Source organism: Dasypus novemcinctus, chromosome 5 (genome assembly GCF_030445035.2).
Source record: "Dasypus novemcinctus isolate mDasNov1 chromosome 5, mDasNov1.1.hap2, whole genome shotgun sequence".
In the NCBI taxonomy this organism is placed as follows: Eukaryota; Metazoa; Chordata; class Mammalia; order Cingulata; family Dasypodidae; genus Dasypus; species Dasypus novemcinctus.
Window position 1 is genome coordinate 18886007 of NC_080677.1, and position 21944 is coordinate 18907950.

General features: G+C 43.7%; 1 protein-coding gene across 1 annotated transcript in view; it reads right to left on the reverse strand.

The window, feature by feature from the left end:
* Positions 1-21944, reverse strand: part of POU6F2 (POU class 6 homeobox 2) — a 382627-nt gene that overhangs the window by 17344 nt on the left and 343339 nt on the right. Inside the window, exons 6-7 of the mRNA XM_071215088.1 lie at positions 13573-13779; positions 222-390 (exon numbers count right to left, since the gene is read on the reverse strand). Coding sequence (XP_071071189.1) covers positions 222-390; positions 13573-13779 — 376 coding nt within the window. The remainder of the gene's footprint in view (positions 1-221; positions 391-13572; positions 13780-21944) is intronic.

Genomic DNA, 21944 nt, shown 5'->3' on the forward strand with positions numbered 1-21944 from the left:
TAGGTGCTAATCAAGGGGAGCGCTGGGGTGGGTGGGACAGCTTCCCCCAGGGAGCACCTGGGCATGGGCTTCTTCCCAATGGTGGCTTAGATCCTTGCAGCAGGGCCAGGAAATTCCTCAGCAGTGAGAGAGAGAGAGAGTTAGAGAGAGAGAGAGAAGGAATTGCAAATAGATAACAAGAAGGCCGCCATGATTTAAACCGAGCCAGAAGGGATACTTACTGCTGACTAACTGGCCCACGCTCAAAGCCGAAGAGGAGGAGGATGAGGAGGAAGAGGAGGAAGACTGCCGGACGGGACTTTGAGAAATGGAGGCTTGGCTGTGAGCCAGGTGCAGAAGGCTGCCTTGGGAGGCTGCTTGACCCACTGACGTCTGGGAGGGTTGGTGGAGCTACATGGGGGCGGGGTGGAGAGGGGGATGCAAAAAATACACAAATGAATGGAAAGTTAGGGGAAAAAAATCCCAGAAACAGAAGCGTCTTATGGGGTTGAATCATTCTATATCCAAGAATATCTCCTTCTCAGGAAGAATGCATACCATACATGACAGGCAAGAATTTTTTTTGGTATATCGTATGTTGCCGCTTGCTTGACAGGCATTTTATCAGTAATTCTAAATATATTATTAATCGCCCTACTTGGCTTGCTGGAGCACCCAATTTTCTACATTTCTCGACCATGGCGTGCGGCTGGACTCTTTCTGCCTATTCATACAATTATAGCAGACTTGACAGGCTTCTCAAACATGTCTAGATAAAATATAACTCCTACGATCAACTTGGAATGCAAAAATCCTAAACTTAATAGTGTGGTGGTACCGAACCATTGTATCTTACGTAAGCGGGATTTCAGGGAAAGTTCATATTGAGGCCGAGTGTATGTGGGAACTTTCTGGGTGGAGTCCTGAGGAGTTGGGAATCATGCTCTCTGATATCCTGTAAAAAATTAAGGGGAAGTCGGGGGAGTCAGGACAAAAATATTCAGTAATATTCTTGCTTTCTCACTCTGTGCCAGATATTGCGTTAAGGATGGTCAGGCCCTACCTCATTTAATTCCCACATAACTGTGGGGAGTGGGTACTATTTTGAACCCTGCTTTACAGAAGAGGAAGCCGAGGCACAGAAAGGTTAAATGATTTTATAGGTTCAACAGTTGGTGTGGTGGAAGGAGTTGGTCTCTGGACACATGAAATCTGACTCTGGTGCCCGAGTCACAAATCCACAAGTAAGAATTAATCAATTTAAAAAAAAAATTGTGTGCATTAAAGAAGGCCATCTTTATGTAGATTTATTCATTACTCTTTTCATGGGATATCAAAGGAATGTGCTCTGATTGGAGAGAAAGGAGCCCAGACGAGGAGAGGAAGGAGAGAAGGAAGGAAAATGTTTGCAGATACCAGGTCCCCTCGGAGGCCAGGGAGCTGATCTCGCTCGATGGAAGGGCAGCCTGGGACCCCAGGCAGGTGCACGATCACCCGTCAACCTTGCCACCTTTGTCCACCCCAACTCCGCCCCAGGCAGAGCGCTTTTTGGTTTGCAAAGCACCTTCCTAACCATCCTCACCCTGGGGTGAGGTTTTTCTAGAGCCTGGGAATAGAGCTGGATGCTGGTCGGGGGGAGAGCCAGCCATAAAACAGAGGCCACTCTTGGGTCCCCTAGTATTCTAAGGTCAGCCTGGGACATTTCAGCTCCACATTGGTCACTGCTCTCACAATGTGTGTGTTCACTTTTTTCAAGAAGCTTTACTAAGATATAATTTACACATAATAAAATACACCCATTTTAAGCATTCAGTTCCATGCCAGGGAAACCATGGCTGTAAACAAGATGAAGAGCCTTCTGTCAGCCTGTAAAGTTCCCACCAATATGCCAGGTACTGGTGACAGAAAATCTGCAGTCAATCCCACCCAGTCTCCAGCCCCAGGCAAACACTGCTCTGCTTTCTGTCCCTATGGATTTGCTTAGCATGATTCTAGAAATGGAGTCATCTGGTATGTACTCTTTTTGCATCTGGGTTCTTTTGCTTAGCATAATGTTTTTGAGATTCATTCCTTTTGGTTCCTGTATGAGTACTCCACTATAGATATACCACGAATTGTTCAACCATTCCATCTATTGAGGGACATTTGAGTTGTTTTCAGTTGGGCACAGTTATAGGGATATTATGAATAAAGCTGGTATAAACATGTAAGTAGAAGCTTTTGTTTGTACTTGTGTTTTTATTTCCCTTATGTCAACACCTAAGAGTGGAATTGGCTGGTGCTATGAATGTATGTTAATTTTTAAGGAAACTGCCAAATTGATTTCCAAAGCGGTTGTACCATTTTGCATTTCCACCAGCAATGTATAAAAATTCCAGTTGCTCTTCATCCTCATCAGCACTGGGATTATTAATCTTTTTAATTCCCTAGAGTGCTTTTACTTTACCTTAAAACAATTGTCAGTGAGGTGGTGCTTTGGAGCCAGTGCTTGAAGAGCTATCTCCCCCTCAGCTTCCATAAGGTCATGGTTTCATTTGCCTCATCTCCACAATATCCCTGGGAGCTAAGCATGGCTGGCAGGATTATGAGACTTGAATATTTGAAGGCACCAAGTAAATGAGCGGTCCAAGGCTCTGTGGTCTGCTGAATATCACAGCCCAGCCTCTGCCTTTAGCTCAGGGCTCTTCCTGAACTAAGCAGGATGCCATGCTGTCCTTCCCACAGAACTGCCTGCAGTTAGATTTCCAGTGAACACCCTTACTGCTACTCAACTGTGTGAAGTGGATGCTAGATAATGAAACAAAGATAATTATAATCAACACGGAAACATATTAATATGCATCAAGCATCTGCCTAAGGTAATTAGCCAATCTGCTGAGCACATGATCAACAACTGAATCCCATAAATTTTATTCTGTAGGGGCACACATTAAAGATTGAATGTATTTTTAATTTGCTTAATAAAATGTGATGTATATTTGCATGTCAGTCTAACCCCTCTAACCTATAGAGCTGTCCTTCTAAATTCTGTTACTTGACAAAAGCTTTTTACAGTTTTCAGTTACTGAATCATGAGATAGTCTCTTCAGTTTTACCTTTCCATCAATATTTTATTGGCCTTGGGTGTGGTGAAATTCCATCAAAGAACTGGAGAAGACAATAATCAATGTAAATATTTCTTCCTCAGACACAACTCAGTAAAGAAAAAAAAATTAGTAGGCTGCAATCTCACTTAAGTACCACTAAAGCAGGATAGTGCTTATGTATTAAGCTATGCAAGAGAAGAAATTTGAGAGAAAAATAAAATAAGTCTTGAGGTACTTATTCTATGTCTACACAGTCAAAGAGAGAGATGAATCTAAGAATCTAAGAGAGAGATTGCCTTCCAATAAAAACAAGTACTTTTTTTTTTTTTGGACATTTGAGTCCTGCTTACCCTCTAGAGTTCAACCAGACAGTTCAGAAAAACTGATAAAAATTCTTAAAGGTTCTTACTTGTTAAGAACCAAGAAGATTATACAACCAACAGCATCCTCATGAGTCCATATGTCTCATTCCAATGGCCAGTGTAGACATGTATTTGTTAATTCTAGGATGACAGGTACATCCTGATAGAACAGCTTGTTGCACATCTCAAAATCAGCCCAGATTTTGTACATCAGTTTGTCATAACTCCTTTCTTCAGAAAAAGAGGTACTGCTTCTGTTACCTTCCATTCTTAAATTTGCAGTTCTTCCAGGTAAAATATGAAAAATAGCACTGTACTTTTTGATATTATAGTTTTATAATTTTGGTGCATTAATCTTTAGAATATTTATGGTTAAAAATATATATTCTTCAATTAAGAAAAGGCAAAGCAGAGACTTAAGTCATGAAACAATTCTGAGGTTCAATGTAAAATTTTAATTGACTCAAAACAAACAGCATTAAAATGTGTTTAATTTTATTTCATTATGTTTAAATTTTAAAAAATCAGATACTGACTCAATTGTGAAAATCATATCTACTTGCATTACACAATTATAGGCGAAAGAAATAAATGTATAAGTACCTAAAATAACAGGCCACGAATTTGGAATAGTTTATTAAAAGACATTCAGGAAGTTAGAGAATCAAAAGAAGCATGAAAGAAAAGCTTATTCCTTAAGTGGAGAGAAAGGGAAATTTAGAAGCTTCTATAAAGGCAGGTGTTTTATTACATTGCCTTAACCTTGAAAGACCAACTATATGGACACTATTTTTTTGGACTCCTCCCATGTGTTCTTACATACATTGTTTTTAATCCAGGCAACAGCTCTTTGTTAGGTATTGGTGATACTGGTACAGAAGAGAAAACAGAGACATGAAAAACTAAATGACCTACTGGGATCGCACAGCTAGTGTGAGCACTGAACTCAGGTAAGTCTTGACTCATGAGCCAGTGCTCCTCCCATGAGCCAAATGCCTTTCACCTCTGCTTAGAAGTCAGAGAAACAGCAGGAGGCTCTAGTTGGAAAGTGTTGAAACAAATGAGAAGTGCTCAGATTGACAGAATACTTGATGATGATCTGTACTTGTAGGTTGAATTATGTACCCCAATGGAAGACACGTGCTTAATCTTAACGAGTGTTCTTGTGGATGTGAATTTAATCGGTATGGTTAGTATGTTTTGAGGATGTTATTACTAGTTAAGTTGTGGCCAACAAATCAGAGTGGGTCTCAATCCATATAACTGGAGGAGCCAGAGGCTGGAAGACAGGGGAACCTGAAAGAGGAGACACAAAGAGAGAGAGATCGCCGTGCGAAAGGAGGCGGAGTTGCAAGTGAAGGTACCCTAAGGATTGCCAGCACCAGAATTTCAACTGACTTTGGGGGAGAAAGCATGGTCTTGCTAAGGCCTTGGTTTGGAACTTCTTTGGCTTCTGAAATCATGAGTTAATAAATGCTTCTTGTTTAAACCCACTCACCGTGTGGTATTTGTCGCAGTAGCCTGGCCAACTACGCTAACACGTTAGAGTTGATCAGCACTAGCGCAGACCATGTAGTCTATCAATCTGAGCATCTCTCTCTCTCCCTTTTAAAATGAGATTTTAAATATTTTAATTCTTAGCTTAGGCATCATTCTCTACAGGTTCCAAAGCTTAAAAATGTCGCAATTCTAAGAAAACATGGTGCTCTCAGTTGGCTAGAGGATTATCCAAAAATTTTGCTATTATTTTCATGTGATCTGGGGATACATCCCAGATGGAGTGGTGTACAGATTGTCCTTTGCTTGGTATAAATGACTTGGTAGCACCCCAAAGTTATTTTTATCACTCTTGTTTCCTATCTATATAAGCAGATTTTCTATTTACTCACTATACCCCTACTAGACTGCTTACAGGAGCTGGAGATTATCTCCTTCTCAGTCCAGATAACTAATTGCTTTCTTGCCCTGTTTTGAACTGTGAGTCAGATGTAAATAGGCTGAGAAGATGGAAGTCATTCAAGAAAGGAGGCGACTTTGCATTATGCAGAGGAGGGAATGACATGGATTGAGAAACATGGAGGAAAAGGATTCAGTGTGTGAAACACTTTTTTCTTCCTGACGGCTTTCACAGGTTGGCTTCACTGGTTTATTTGTATTGGTTGGCACTGCCAGGATAGTCAATATATGCAAGAAAACGAGCTTCAAATAAAAGCACACTTTAAAGACTTTCTAGATTTTCTGTGCCACTGCTCTCCTACATCTTCCATGTGAAACACAGTATATTTTTAATAGTGTTTTAGTGTCTAGAGTAAAAAACCATCTAATTAAATTCACGATTGATATTAAAAATAAGTGAGAATGGCAAGCGTCTTGGAAAACACAATAAAATGCAGAATTTGCTGGGCAAGTTAGAAAAGTGAATGCGTACAAACAGTCAAATTCAGATGGGATTAAAGAGAAATTCATTTGAGGAGGAACAAACCTCCAAATCCACAAAGGCAAAATGGAGGAGGTCTGGCCTTTTACAATTAGATCAGGAATCGACGGGAATCACAGGCTCAATCTCCCTTGTGGTGCTATGGAGAAAGTGAACACAATCCTGAAGTCTAGCAGAAACAAGAGCTTGCAGGGAGAGCATCATGAGCTTCACTTCCTTCCTGAACGGGCTGGCATGTTTCTGAGTACTGTGTTTTGTTGGAGGCTTTGAAATAGCTCAAAGAGAAATGAAATCAGTGGTTCTCAAAATTTAGCAGGCATCTGAATCACCTGATGGGCTGTTAAAATATAGATTCCTGGGCTCCTGGGAATTCCACCCTGGGAATGTCTAATTCAGTAGTTCTAGGGTAAGGTTCTAGAATGAATTTTATTTCTATCAAGTTCGTAGGCAATGATGAAGTTGCTGGTTGGCGGATCACACGAGATTTTGGAAGGAGCTTCTCCGATAGAGAATAAAGAGAGTGGATTTATTATACCTTGATAAGAGAAGCCAAAGCCCAGATTTAATTAGAGTCTTTCACAATTAGGGGGACATTTAACAATTAGGAGGAGTATTGAAGAGTTCATTCTACCGTGGACAGGAGAAGAGTGCCGACGTAAAATGTGCTGAAAGAGTTTGGGTTGACATCAGGACACCCTACCTTGAACAATTCTGAGGTCCTGGGAGGTTTTAGATATCTTTGTGGAAAGTCTGAAAAAGTGAGGAAGGACTTATCCTTGTGACAAGGTTTAGAAGTCCTATAGGTCTTTCCTTCCACCTCTATTCCTTGACTTGGGAACATCTTAACCTAAGTAGGAAGAAGAGCTCCAAATTTCAGGCTCCACTGTAGACACCTCTTACTTGCAGGGGACTTGGTGGGGCAGAAATGCCAGTGGCCTCAGGGAAGGGAGACAGAGATGGTATCCTTGGTGTCTGGCACACAGGAGATGTGAGGGGAGTTAGAACGAGAGGAGAATTTCATGGAGATGCCCAAAGCCAGTAAAAGAAGGTCATGGGGTCATAGAACAGGAGCTCAGCAGGAACGAACGGTGGAACAGGAGGTAGATTTTAGTGCTGAGTGGAAAATGAAGGATGAAATATAGTCGAGATAATGAGGTGGGAGAGTGCAGCGAGAGGAGGGGGTTGACATTCAGAAAAGATAAACAGAGAAGACAGTGCCACATGGAAAGTCTTCCAAACGGCCGGCAGATGCTAATTTGGAACACACTGGCAAATGACAGAAGAACCCAGCATTGGAAAGACACAGATGGGTCTGCGTTGGGCTTCTCTGAAGTTGTGGCTTTAGGACTCTCAGGTTCTAGACAAGCAAATACTACAATTCAGGAGCAATTAAATAAAATTTACTGAGTACCCACTGGCTGGGTACACGGCTGTGTGGAAAAGTTGAATCTGTCTGGTCCCTGCCCTTCAGGTGCTCCCTGCCTAGTGATCCAGGCAGATGTGCAGACTCATAGTGACAATGCAATGTGACAAAAATGAATGGTGCATGGGGGGAGTGGGAGACTAGAGAAGAGGGAGCAATCCAGGAGGCCTTCACAGAGGAGGTGACAGGGGGTCTGGATCCTGAAGGATGGGTGAGCAGGAGTTTGCCAGACAGAGAAGGTGGGAAAAGGCATTCTAGACAGGTTCATGGAATGTACAGAAGCTTGCGCTGCGTGGGCTGAGCTTGGTTGCAATTGAGAGGCAAGATCAGAGAAGTGCAATAACTCCAGAGTCATGGCTGGAAGGAAGAAAGACTTTGTAGGTTTTTGTGTTGGGATTCGAGGGTTTTGTATTGGGATCTCTGATAGATAGTATTAGGGTCACTGATAGATGATCAATTTAGGAAAAGCCCTATATTATTTTAGATCCCTTGTGGGTGGAAATGTCTCTTTTATGTCTCATTCTGGGTTTCTCCAAGAAAAAATTGGAAACTTTTGATTTAGGTTGGGGCTGGGGAGGGAAGTTGGTTTTTTAAAAATAGGTAAGGTAGTACATTTTTGTATTTACATCAAAAAGTTGATGATTTGGATAACTACATGGTAATTACAGAGCTAATATAAGCAGACGACCTTCCCTTGGCTTTCTATTAGCAGGGAGATTATGCTTTGAAGAAAAATTAAGTGCCTTTGTGGATGGTAATCTCCATGTAGTGTAGCTCTGGTATTTTAATTTCTGAAAAATGTAATGCTTTAATTTTAAGTTGCAAAATTTTTCCTTTCAAATGTCTCTACCCCCTTTATGATGTTAAAATAGTTTATTAATATAATTATACATACATATTTAAATTACATTATATAAAATAATTCATTAATATAGCCATATTCCTTGTTTCCACTCTCAAAATATTTACATGATAACTTTCTTCATATACTTCATATACTTCTTATTTTTCCAGTTAACTTTGTGGGGATTTATTCAAAGGAAGAATAAATATACACGAAAGTGACATCTTATGTACCTGTGAAGGAACCACCAATTCATTTCAAAGGATAATAAGGGGAAAGCAAACCAAGGCTTCTGGGGACTACCCTAACTTTGGGGCAAGTTCACCATAAACTCCAGTAATGCAGAATCCCATGGAGGGAGCTGGATTACTTTTGAGCCCCACCTAAAATTTTTGTTTTTGTTTTTGATGCATGAAGATTCTTGTCTCTCTCTCTCTCTCTCCTTTTATTGTCCTGCTTTTCTCACCAAGGATCCCTGATTTGATACAATGGACAGTCTCAAGGCTATAGTTTGCATCTCAGATGATAAGTAGGTTCTTTTTTTTTTTTTTAAGATTTATTTTTCTTCCCTTCCTTCCTTCCCCGTCTGCTCTCTTGTGTCCATTCGCTGTGTGTTCTTCTGTCTGTTTGCATTCTTGGTAACACTGGAAATCTGTCTCTTTTTTGTTGTTTTCTTGTTGCGTCAGCTCTCCATGTGTGTGGTGCCACTCCTGGGTGGGCTGTGCTTTTCCCATGGGGTGACTGTCACTGCTGGGAACACCTCTTGTGCGTGGGGCATCTTTATGCAGGAGCTATCCCTGCATGGCACAGCAGTCCTTGTACGTAGCAGAACTGCACTTGGGCCAACTCACCACATGGGTCAGAAGGCCCTGGGTTTGAACCCTGGACCTCCTATATGGTAGGCAGACACTCTATCAATACCACATCCACTTCCCCTTTGTAGGTTCTTCTCAGTCTTTCATCATTGGATTAAATCATCATCAAGTCTAGTTAACACTCTTGGATTTTCTTAAGGATTTCTTAATTAATGGAGGGCAGAAGTCAAAGTTAAATTAAAGGTTAATTATTTTTATGAAGTTAAAACCAATTACCCCCACTCATCTGGTCAGAGAGACTCTTATTCATTCCATTATGGTGAGCTTCCTTCTGATGGTGAGTTAGGGAACTCTCTGCCCTGTAATTGATGATGCATTTCATGGTTGGAACTATGCTCTTGTGAAATCAAGAATTTGTCATAAATCACATGAAGAAATAAATTGGAGAAACTTCTGCACTGTACAATAGAAATCCTTTATTTTTTAGTGGTTTCCCATATTCTATTATTCAATGTAAAGGAGAAAGTGAAGACCAATATCCTTATACTTCTAGCTCTGAGCTTTTTACTTTTTGACTCTGGGGATTTTATCATCTGCTATCCTCAGAGTCGCAGCTTTTATCTCAGGGACTCAGAACTCGCACGTTTCCTGTCAGTTCACCCAACTTGTTAACTTTATTACATGCTCCAAGGTGTTTCAACCGGAGCTAATGCCAAGAAATAAGATATTCATTGATTTCCACTATTTCCCTGGTATTTCTGACCAGGTTTGCCATCAGTTCCCTTGAATTTTCTGGGACTATGATAGACCACTGGCATGTGCTTTGAATAAGAGGGATGAACCCAATGGTGAGAACGTTTCGTGTCACTCTCAGCCATCCTCATGTGCTCTCTAAGCATGCATGGCCATGAGAGGTGCTTGCTCACGTAGGTGACATGAGCTGGAATTGCAAGTTATGCCTCCAAGAGGCTGGCTGTTTCTTTCAGGTCCCTAGATCTCCAATTCCTTAATGAAGAAGAGAGTGGCTGCTGTTAGACCTAACTGGCAGATATTAGATTCCCACAGTAGTAACATGGTTTTCATTCCAGGGCCGACAGGTGCTTCTGGGCTCATGGGAGAGAATGTGGAAATGGATTAATGATGTCTTTTTTCTCTCAGCAAGGAGCTGAAAAGTGGCCCCAGGCACCTCTTGTTTGCCATTTCCTGGTTAGGTCCTTCTCCTGGTTAAAAACTGTATTACCTCAAATCCAAAGCTGTACTTTTATGTAACAGTAACAGTCTGTCATTCACGCATCCTCCTTTGAAATTGAAGATGAGTGAGAGCTATTTTGTATTAAATGTTAATAATTTCTAATCAATTCATCCCTTTTTAAAAATAGCAATTTCCAACTTGGTTTGCAGACAGAAATAGTTTTCTAGCAGATTGTACTAAAAGAGCCTGATCTCCCCACTTTTTTTCCCCCACAAGATAATTTAGAACATAGTTCGAACAGATGGAACTAGTGTTTACAAAGTCAACGAAAGAGAATCTTGCCTTATTTTGAAAATCAGTTAAAAGATGGAGAATCTACCAGACATTTGTAAATAGTAAAAGAACAAAGAAGCTGAGAGACCAGACAGGAAAGTCCTTAATGCAATGTTGGTCAGGAACTGCCCCACAGCCTGAGACAAAGCTGAGGAAAAGAGAGGGTGCTTGCCTGGGAATCCTGGCTCCCCAGGCTGTAAGGCAGCCTTGGGTATTGAGATTTGGAAGCGAAGGCTTCCGCCTTGCCTCTGGTTTATTCAGACCTGATTCCCTATTTCCTGGTGCTGCCCCCCGCTGGATGAGTGGCTCCCCTCACTTCTTCCTCAAGCCCTTACTGCAGATCTCGAGTATTTGTTTGAGTCCTTGATGAGTATCCATCTCCCTCAGTAGCCTGCAAACTCCCTGAAAACCTGGCTCATGGCAACTGTCTTGCCCACCATCACAGCCTAAGTTCCCGACACCACATGGCAGGTGGCCAATAAATATTTCTATTAGACGGGTTTGTATATTTATTGCACAAGTGAATGAATTTTCCAAGCATAGGCTTAAGTACTACCAGGAATGGGATGTTGGCTCAGTAGGCACGTGGAAGCTACGGCCGGGGTCCTTGGAGGATACTTCTGCTTTGCTGCAGATGAAGGATGATACTGGTGCTTTCTTCTTTCAACAACACCTAAGCTACAAGCTCGGTCGTTCACACACTGCTTGTTGTCATCTTCCTGTTTCACCATCTTTCCTTTATTAGAGCACCCTCCAACTTAATTCTGGGTCTTAGACTTGCCCGCCTCTTGTTTCTTAATTCTTTCAGTTATTGGAACTACTTGTTTCAAAGTCTTTCAAACAGAGACAAGCCAGACTTTAAAACATGACAACAAAGAAATAGAGGGATTGATGTTTTGTCTTTGCTTTAGCTGATTGCATCTCGGCAACAGTTGATGGGGGTGTCCACTTGTTACTTTTTTGAAACCCTTTCTTCCCTCAGATGCTACATCACCACACTCTCTCTCCTTGGCTGACCATTTCTTCTCTCTTTCCCTTCCCCTTTCATCCCTTAAAACTTGGTGTTTCTCTAGATCAGTCTGTGTTCTTCCTTCCTTCTCTGGTTCCTCATGCTTTCTCTGGATGTTTCATTAATGCTCAGTCTTCAGCTTCCGCATCTGTGCCCAGGTCTCCCAGATCTAGCTCTCCTGCCTCGAGCTCTACTACCATTCTAGACCCTTATTTTCAAGGATCTAGGGCACTCTGTTGTTAATTCTTGTTTGTATTTTGCCATGGCCTCCTAATGGGTTTGTTTACAATAGATGCTTCCCCATTTCAGTTTAACCTCCCTACTTCTACCAGAGTTGTTTTCTTGAAAAAATGAAGCTGGGCACGCCATTCCCCTCTTTAAATACCTTACAGATTCCCAGGGCTGCATGGGAAATCACCATCATCACCACTGCCACCATCATTATCAATGACTATATGTATTTCTTATGTGTGAGGCACTATTCTAAGCACACCATATGTATTAACTAATTTAATTCTCACAACCTGTCTGTAAGATAGGTACTGGCATACTCCCATTTTATAGGTGAGGAAGTTGGGGCACAAAGATGCCAAGTAACAAGCCCCAAGAGCCAAAGTCCATTCCTTGCAGCCTGAGTATGGAGGCTTCATGACTTCCTCAGCCTCCCTCTGTGCTCCAATCATATGAAACTTTTTTGTTGTTGTTGTTTCTCAACATCCTTTTTCACACTTCCCTGCCTTTGTACCTGCTGCTCCCATTGGCTGGAATATTGTTAACCCATTCTTTACCTGATTAACTCTTATTCATCCATCATGACTTGGCTCCCAAGCCATCTTCTCTGTGAAGACTCAGTGCCCTTGGAGCTGGGCCAGAGTAGGGGTAGGGAATGCAAAATCAATGCTTAAATTATACATAGTTTCTATCTGGGGTTATGCAAAAGTTTTAGTAATGGATAGTGGTGATGGCAGCACAACTTTTTGAACATAATTAACAGCACTGAATTACATATTTCAATTTGGCTAAAGGAGGAACTTTTTGTACATATGTTACTAGAACAAAAATTAAGAAAAAACAAAACCATAAGCCTATTCACAAAAAGTGAACCCTAATGTGAACCATGGACTGCAGTGAACAGTACAAATATAACAGTATTCTTTTAATTGTAACAAATGTACCACGCTAATGGTAGGTGATTGTAATAGGGCGGGAGAATATAACAAATCTGTATTTTTCTGCATGATTTTTCTGCAGTCCTACCACTTCTCTAAACACACACCCCCCCCCCCCCCCCCACAGAGCTGAGTTAGTCACTCCAATCTCTGTGCTCATACAAGACTGTACACACAACGGGGCCCTATTCATATATTTGCATCCCCATAAGACTATGGGCTCCTTAAAATCAGGAAGCGTTTCCCTTTCATCCTGTGTCTCAGCACTTAGCAGGGGCCTGGTATGCAGCGGGCTATCAAAAAGTGTGTGCTGAATGATCCACTAAACCTGATGCTCCATGAGTTCAGAGCCCCCGGCTTTCTTCTGCAGTGCAGAGCACCCAGCCTCCGGCATACCACAGGAAGCACTCAACTGATACTTGGATGGAAAAAGAATGAACTGGGTCTTCATGGGAATCGGGAAATGGAACCCGGCAGAACTTCCTATTTTTCCATTTCCTAATTTGTGGGCAGCGGTCTCCGCAACATCAGCTTGGGATCTCTAGTTTAATTCTCTGGCTGAATAGAAATATATTTCATTTAAAGATAAGACCTAAGTGGTCTTGGTTTCTTCTTGACCTCACTAAAAGGTAGCCTGAAAATTCCGTCTCAGGAAAGTCGTTTAATTAAGAACATATCCCTCCAGGAGTTTGAGCCACGCCTCTGTTTATATAATCTAAAGTGTTCCTATTTTCAGATCGGAGAACCATTTAGTGATCACCCACCGTCACTAAGAATGAGAAATAAAGCCACTTGTCTTTTCTAAGCATGGATGGTTTAGGATTCCCAGGATTAAATGTCGGGAAATTGTAAAATTACCCTTGGTCGCTTGAGCTCAAACGGCAGAAGGGCGAGGGCGGGGCGCGCGGCCTCGGGGCGCTCACCTGCTGGCCGGGCTTGAGCGGCGACAGCGTGATGCCCTGCGTGTTGATCACCGGCAGGACCTGGTTCCCGATGACTGTGGCGATGATCTGGCCCTGGGCGTTGGTCAGGAGCTGCGGCGTGATGGGCTGCACCTGCAGGCCCTGGCCGCTGCTCGCCGCCTGGCTCGAGGGCCCCGCGTTAGGCATCAGCGGGATGGCCCCGATGATCTGCAAGAGACCGGCCCAAAGGTGAGGCGCGGGCGCGGCCCCAGCCTGCGCGTGCGGCCGCAGGGAGCTCGGCGCCCCGACTCGGGGGGAGCCCACGGCTCCGCGAGCCCGCCTGTGCGCGCGGGGGAAGGCGGCAGGCGTGAGCGTGTCGGCAGAAGAGGAGGCTCGGTGGCCCGAGCTCCTGCGAGGGAAGGGGACACGTCTTTTGAAAAGAGGATAAAAGCCGTAGGGGTTGGCAGAGACGTGCGATTTCTATGGGGGCACAGACCCCTGCTTTCTCGAGGAACCAGGCAGAGGACGACGGCCCCTCGTGGCATCCTCAAGGGCAGCTCCGCTCACCCTGAGCACCGCGCTGCTGGAACCCAACCAGATTCTGTGCACCTGTCCCCACCTGGTTTCTCCTCTGCCTTTTCCAGCCCTCCATCCCTCCTGAGGCATCCCGATCCTCTCTCAAGGTCAAGGTCAGCTCCCTGGGATGCATCACCCTAACACCCCAGCAGGATAAGAGATCTCATAGCACCCTTGTCCTTCTGGAGCTTTAGAACCCAGACGCTGGACTCAGAGAGATGGGATTCCCATCCCAGCTATGGCAGCTATTCACAGTATAGCATTGGTCAAGGAACCTAGGGGAGAACTGCGATTATCAAAAAATGTCTGAAGCATTTAGCAGGGTACCAGAGACAGCCAAGGTAGATGGAAACCCAGGTGCTGGTTCTCCTGAGGGCTGCAGCGATCCACAGGTTCTATGGTCAAGGCAGATGGCTCTGACATGGCCCTACTTTGGAGTTTGTGTTCCTGAGTGTGATGGAGTTGGACTCAGCTATGACCTTTCTACACATGCCTCTTCTGTTACTTTTACTGGACCTGTGGTTGGCATTTGGGTTGGTGTATACTCAGAAGACCTGAATCTCTGGATGGTCCATGTGATGGCCAGGCTCTGGGCCTCAGCAGACTTGCAGCTCCTACCCTCTGGTTTGTTGGACTTACCCTGGCCAGCTGACAGGGAGGTGAAGAGGGTCAACCACCACACCAGGGAGCCAAGAGTGCCTACAGCTGCAAGCAGGAGAATTGCATCCATCATCCATGTGGAATCTAAGTCTCCTATTGATATCGAGGGGGACTGGACATAACCATCCCAGGGTCCACAGGATGGAGGAATAGAGTATGGATTACAGTGTTCTGCTGGGGAACTATTGTGATTAGTAAGGGAAGAAATTGTAGTAGTGATGTGGAGAGGGTGGCCATGGTGGCTGCTGATGGTCAGGAGAGGGAAGAAGAGATATGGTGTGGAGGCATTTTCAGGTTTTGGAGTTGTCCTGGGTGATGCTGTAGGGATGTATGCTGGATGTTGTGTGTCCTGCCGTGGCCCACTGGCTGGACTGGGGGAGAGTGTGGACTACAATGTGGACCACTGTCTATGTGGTGCAGCGGTGCTCCAGAATGTATCTGCCAGGTGCAGTGGATGTGCTGCAATGATGGAAGAGGTTGTTGATGTGGGAAGGGTGGGGTGGATGGAGTGGAGGTATATGGGGACCTCATATTTTTTGAATATAACATTTAAAAGAAAATAAAGAAGAAAAATAAAATAGAGGTGAAATGACAACTTAGGACTGAAATCAGTAAAAAGCATAGTGTTTTAAATGATGTGTTTTAAAACAGGGGCCTGCAGGTTAGAGGTTCAGGGCTCCTGTGCCCCTGGCTCTTCTTTGCTCTCCAGGAGCCTCTGGCCTCAATGAATGGATCACATGATCTGTTAGCAGGAGGGCCTGGCTGGACCCAGTGATGGTGCTTAGTAGAACAAGAGCAAAAAGAGGGGCAGCAAATGTCCGGCATGTCTAGAAAGCCTGGAAACTTAGACCAACATATATACATCATCAGGGACAAATTGAATCTGTAAGAAACTAACATGTGATCTATGTTTCCAGATGCCATGGACTCCGCTGATTGGGATTTGCGGAGCCTGCTGTGTGGACACTTCTTCCCCTGTATATCCCACAGGGTGGGCGAGCAGCTCTGCTTGGCTGGTGGACTTCATAGACACGCAGCGAGGTAACGAAGCCCAAGGATCACCGAGGCACTTCATAATAATAGGTCAGGTATGATTTAATTTCATTCTATAGTCTTACAAAGGCTCTATGAAGTAGGAACTAGGCAAATTTCCATTTAATAGATAAGAAAATGGAGGCTCGGGTGGTTAAGAGGCTTGCCCGAAGTTGCTCAGTTTGTGAGTGGAAAAACTGGAACTAGAGTCTGGGACTGATTGACCCCTAAAATTTTGTCACCTGTCTCCCATAGCATGGAGGACAATGGAGGCAGCCAGCTCTTTGAAAAGGCATTGCAATCTCCCACTAGACTGAGTTTATAAGTGACTGCATTTTCTGTCCTCACTGTACCCCACACACAGGACCTAGAACATAATTTCTCAGTACATGTCGTTTGAATGAATGAATGAATAAATGAATGGTTTCTAGGCTTGGCCATCACTCAGCCATTGGGAACCTAGGAGAACTGCAAGGGCACACTGTCTACTGACAAAGATCATGCCAGAGAAATCAACCCCTTCTTGACTTGGCAGTTGCTTCCACAAATGCCCCTGTGGGATGGCAGTAATGGAAGAACTCCGGAATATCAAGTATCAATGACAGTTGTCAATGGCTGCTGATAAAGGTCAAGTAATTACTGCAAAAGTGGTCAGCAGTCCCTCAGGGGGTTGGCAGTGCTGCAATCTTTCAGAAAGAGAAAGAGAGCATGGAATGTACAGCCTCATCAGCAAGCAACGTGTCCCATCAGCTCACGTGAGGTCAGGAGGAATCCACACCAATGGATTATGGCTCATAAGTACCTTATTGATGTGGGGTCTTGTGTTAAATAGCTCAGGATTCCAAAGTTGGTTACTCTGACCCCAGAGGGTGGTGAGGGAGGTTTGGGAAGCAGGCTTCCTGTCTTATGCCTATACTGGATAATTCCAATTTCCACACATGCCCTGTGCAAATTTGACCATCAACCCTCCAAATCTGGCTTCCCCAGTTTCTTAGGCCTTGAAAGCCAAGCCCCACCTGATTCACTTGAATTGAAAGCCTGTGGAAGCTGGATTCATTTACCCAGCAGGGTACTATTTTACGCAGGATTTCAGTGTGTTCAGAAGCCTGAGTGAGTAAGTAACCTGAGAGAATGCTTCAGAATTGGAACACGGCCCATGACAGACACAGAACACATCTGTAATGAAGAGAGATATGTGCTGCACTCAGATACTGACATGAGTCTGTGCTCGCTTCCTGGGTAATGAGATGCTCTGCCTGCTTTCTGGAAAAAAAGAAGAAAGGCAACGCTAGAAGGTGCACCCACCCTTTCCCTAACCGTGTGTGACATTACTAAAACATGGTGCTGCTTCTGTCCCTCTCCAACTTCTCTTCTCTTCTTTATAGGCCTTCACCTCACTTGTGGAGAACAGGACAACCCTAAGGTCAGGGCCAGATAAATCTGTAATGGCATTACTGAAGATCCTTTCATTGAGAGTTTGTGGGTATGAGGTGGGGGTGGGGTCAGGAGAGATCCTGAAGTAAGGGAGCCTCTGTGTATGCACTTCTCATTTTGGTTCCGCTTTCAGACGAGTTGCTATCACCATCTCAGCATGTCAAAAACTTGGCGGTGCATTGTGGGGGATTTGAATTATTCCCTAATGGAATCCAATGGGCTGATCTTAATTTGCTTTCATTCATTGGAGGGTAGAGATGATCACACTGCGCTGTCTAAAATTTCTATGATGTGCCAGTTGTACTGAGGCTGGCTCTTAGTCCTCTTGGCACTTCTGTAGAGCTCATCCAGACTCCTCCACGGACTTTAACTTCAAAAAGAGCACAACAAAGACAAGAGAGGACTGAGACTCCTGGCACTCACGAACAGTTGGCAAAACCTGTGGGTGTCATATTTCAAATTGAAGGCCTTTTAATATTCAAGGAAAGTGTTTGCATCTATGCATAAATCGGGGAATTAAAATTGAGGTTTGACAGGGCTTTAGGGGATCTCTGATTTGAGAGCAAAGTAGGAGGATGTTTCTGAGACTGTTGTGGTCCTAAAAGTAGCCTTTGGAGTTTGAGTGCCTGGTTCTTGAAACTAGAGATTTATTGCCAGGGGAAATTCTGATGGCAGGACATGTTTGTTGAGCAAACAAGTCAAGTGGCTATGACTTCTGCACAAGCCATTGCACTCACAACACAAATACAAGCACTCTGGAGTCAGGCAGAGCAGCTTAATACTTGGAGACCCTTCTTATATAACACACTGCATCGTGAGATGTGGAGGACGCCAAGGAGACACAGTTGGAGAAAGGCGGAGGCCATAAGACAGGCACATCCCATGTAAAGCTTTTAACAAGCTGAGGGAGGAAATGATAAGCACCAAATAAATGGCAATGACTATCTGATAAAAATCTCTATACCCTCGTGATGGGTGCTTCAAAACATATTGGGAATGAATGATGGATTTCAAAGGAAGAAAGGTGGGAATGGTTAGGGAAAATTTCACATAAGAAATGGGGGCTGAACAGGGCCTTGGGCGTTTTTTGGGGTTTGGGAGCAGCTCAACCCTTCTGAACAGGAGTCTAGCTTAGAGGTGAGAAATACGGGGGACAGGGAACAGATAAGATCGGGTGCAAGTGAGGTTTGAGACAGTAGGGGCAGGTCAACCTGGGAGGATCAGTTCCATCCAGCCCAAGGGTTTAGATGGGTGCTTTTTGAAGGGAGGTGTGTGTGCTGCTGGGATGAAGTGATTCCAGGGTGGATATGACCATGGTGGAAAAAATGGACTGAGGTGGTGAGAGATCAGAAGATCAGTAGCTAGGATGCTATTGTAGTCATTGAAGTACGAAGCAAATGCCTCCATGAATCCTAGGCATAGGGTTGTTTGATTTGTTGACTTCCACTTGAATTCAGAAAGCACTGCCTACTACATGCTTAGGTTGCAACATTAGAGAATTTTGAGTGAAGTTATTGCCCCATCAATCCCATAGCAAATAGCCCAGGCATCGTTTGCAATGATCCTCTATGTCTTTGCCCTGACTCTCTAACAGTCACGATTCATCTCTGATGAATGCTTTAACCCAGCTGAGGCCCATACTGGTATTGCAATGATAATTTGTGACCTAAAAGCATTCTGGGCCTCTCTGACAGGGGACTTATTTGGTTGTTGCTTTCACGTCCACTCCTCTCTTTCTTTAGATGAGTAAAGAGCATAAACCACAGCCGACAAAGTCCATGTTGCAAGAGCAACTAAAAAAAGAAACCAAAAACAATTACTAGTGTTCCTTATCACACATATTTAAATGATCTTTATTCTTTTAAGAATCTGGGTGGCTTATATACAAATGTGATTACAATTAATTGAGCATAAGTATAATCTGAGTCATTTTAAAAATGCTCTTGTGATTTTAACAAACTCCAGCAATGGACCACGGAACTCGTTTGGGTCACCAGGTTATCATTACAATGCTCTTAGGGACCTCAGTTGAGTTGAGATATTCAGTGAGGATGATTATGACTGATGGAGGGTAAAGTGCCCTGAATGTATTCACTGCCAACACATAGATGTCATCCACAGTACTCAATGGGTGGTATCATAGAAGCCTGGGGCATCCAGACAAGCCGTCTGATGGGTCACATGCTGTAATAGTCTATGACATGCTGTTCAACTCTGCTACGGAGAAAGTGGTTGCAGGTGTCAGATTGACAAGTAATTTTGTTGCACATATCTTTATAAAAAGGAAATCCACCAATGATGTTATATTGGTGATTTCCTCAGGTTTTTCAGTCTATCCGCGGAGACCGTTCTTTCCCAAATAGTTGTGTAACTTCAGCACTTTATGGTCAAGAAGCTTTTGTTAACACTAGCATCACCGTGTCCATTCTTGAACAAATAGCTTATAGCATTTGATACCCGGGGAGCTGGTGGTGAGCAAGCCCCAAAATGGAAACGGCCAGTTACCTCTGCCTTCCTTTCTGGTCTGGCCATGGCCATTCTCTGTCTTCCTCCAAGTGATGATTTTGTCTTCTTTATACAGCACATTCATTCTAAATTGTGTTCCCAGGCATAAAGTTAAAGGCTACTCAGAGTCTTTTGACCACTCTGATTAGGATGTTAGGAGAACATGATTATTTCCCAAAGAAAACTAATTTTTCCAAGACATGCTCTGGGACCTCCTTGCATTTTTCAATGTCCAAGATGGGGAACAAAAGAAGTATGAGTATTGGGAGGGGCTCTAGCCAAGAATGCAAATCAGAGAACAGCAAAGGCATGAAGGCAAGCAGATGAAGGGGTTCCATTAGAGCTAGGCATCAAGCTAAGGACAAATAGGCTTAATCTAACACACCAGTCAGTTGGCGTTGCTTCCTGGAAGTCTGGAGGTTCCAGGCTTCAGGAAGAAACAGTACTATCATCAACTAATATTGAATATTGATTAACTGGCATGGGCACGGGATGGCAGTGTGCCCGAAGATGGCATTACTGAAGCATGGGACAGGAGGCAGATGACTTGCAAGAAATAGATGACACACATTTCTTTAATGATCAACCAGGAGAAGGAATTTTTAAAAGTGCACCTTGCAATGCTTCTGCTATGGGTATCTATAGGTATTCCACTCCTGGGTTTGCCCACCTACTTAATATTTTTCACTGTCAGTTAAAATTAGGATCCCTGTCGGGGGCTCTGCTGTTTGATTCCAACTTTGGGAACACACTCGCACAGACAGAATACAGAATTGGAGGAGCCAGGATCCTTAAAATGTCACTCTGTCCCATTAAGAGAAAAATAATTTGCATGAAAACTGAGGCTGTAAAAACAGCAATAAAAACAATAAAAGCATTCCTTACTCGTAAAAGCTTCTTGGAAGCCATCAAAGATAATTCTCCTTAATAGAGTTTAAGATGTATATAAAGGAAAGAAAGTCTCCCACTATCTTGGAATCAAAAGACACTATTTTGCCACTTACAAGTGGGAGTGAGTGAGTGAATTATTTTACCTCTTAGAGTCTCAGTCTGCTCATCTGTAAGATGGAAATAATAATGTCCACTTCATAAGGTTATTTTGAGGACTGAATGAAATAATTTAGGCAAAGCACCCAGCTCTGTGATTTACCAACCCAATAGGTGTTCGATAAATGTTCGTTCGTAACTTTATTTTGTTCACATGGTGGGGTACTAATTCTTGGGCATTTGTGTTATGTTTTAAAAACTCTTTTGAATTCTTCTGAATGTTATGAGCTCACCATGAAAACAGTTTGCTGTGAAAAACACTGACCAGTAGTTTTACGTGTTCTGTAATAAAACGCTAAGTTGAGAGTTTCTGTAAAGGCGTGTAGATTTGATAAGTGCTTCATTCTAAAGAAGGGACTAGATTAGATGCAGAATTTACAAAGGAGGTTTCTGAAAGCCAGTTAGGCCGTTCCAGAAGTCACTTACAGTGACAGTGAGCACAGAAAGAGAATTAAAAAAAAAACCCGTGAGCCCTCCTCACCCCCAGAGTTGGGCACGGGGAGTTTCTCCTCACCTCAGGCTTAATGAAAGTGGCTGGATAAATAATGTCCCCTCAGATTTGGGGGGACATACACCAAGGAATTTGAAGGTGAGAGGCTGTGGTTTCTGAGCTGAGGGTGGAAGGGAGAGAAAGGTAAGATGGAGAAAAAGAAGGAGGGAGAGAGAAAGAGACTGCGAGTGCACTGCATTAGCACCAGCCACACTTCCAACGATAGCAGGGTAAGTGTGGTGAGTGTTTCTCTGGACTCAATATGATGGGTATGAGCCATTTAACATGCTGTTCCAGGGGACTCCGTGAGGAGACAGCACTGGGACCAAAACGCCGAGAAAGCTTTGAGGGGCAGACAGGGAGAAAACCAAGCTCCAAGAGGGGCACGGGCAACTGGACAAAAACACTTGGCCCATTGCATAGGAAGTGCCATTGGAATGCCCCACCTGGGCCTTGAGAGAACTCATGAAAGCGCCCCAAGAGCTGAGTGACCGCCTGCTGGCCCAGAGAGTGTGAAGTCATCTTACCACAGTTTTGTAAAGGGGGGCTGTTCTTACCCCCTCACCCCTCTACAACCTAACCTGGTCAGAAACAGGTTTGCAAGGTGGGGAGAGGGGAGAATCATTCAGACAGGGGACGAGCGAGGGAC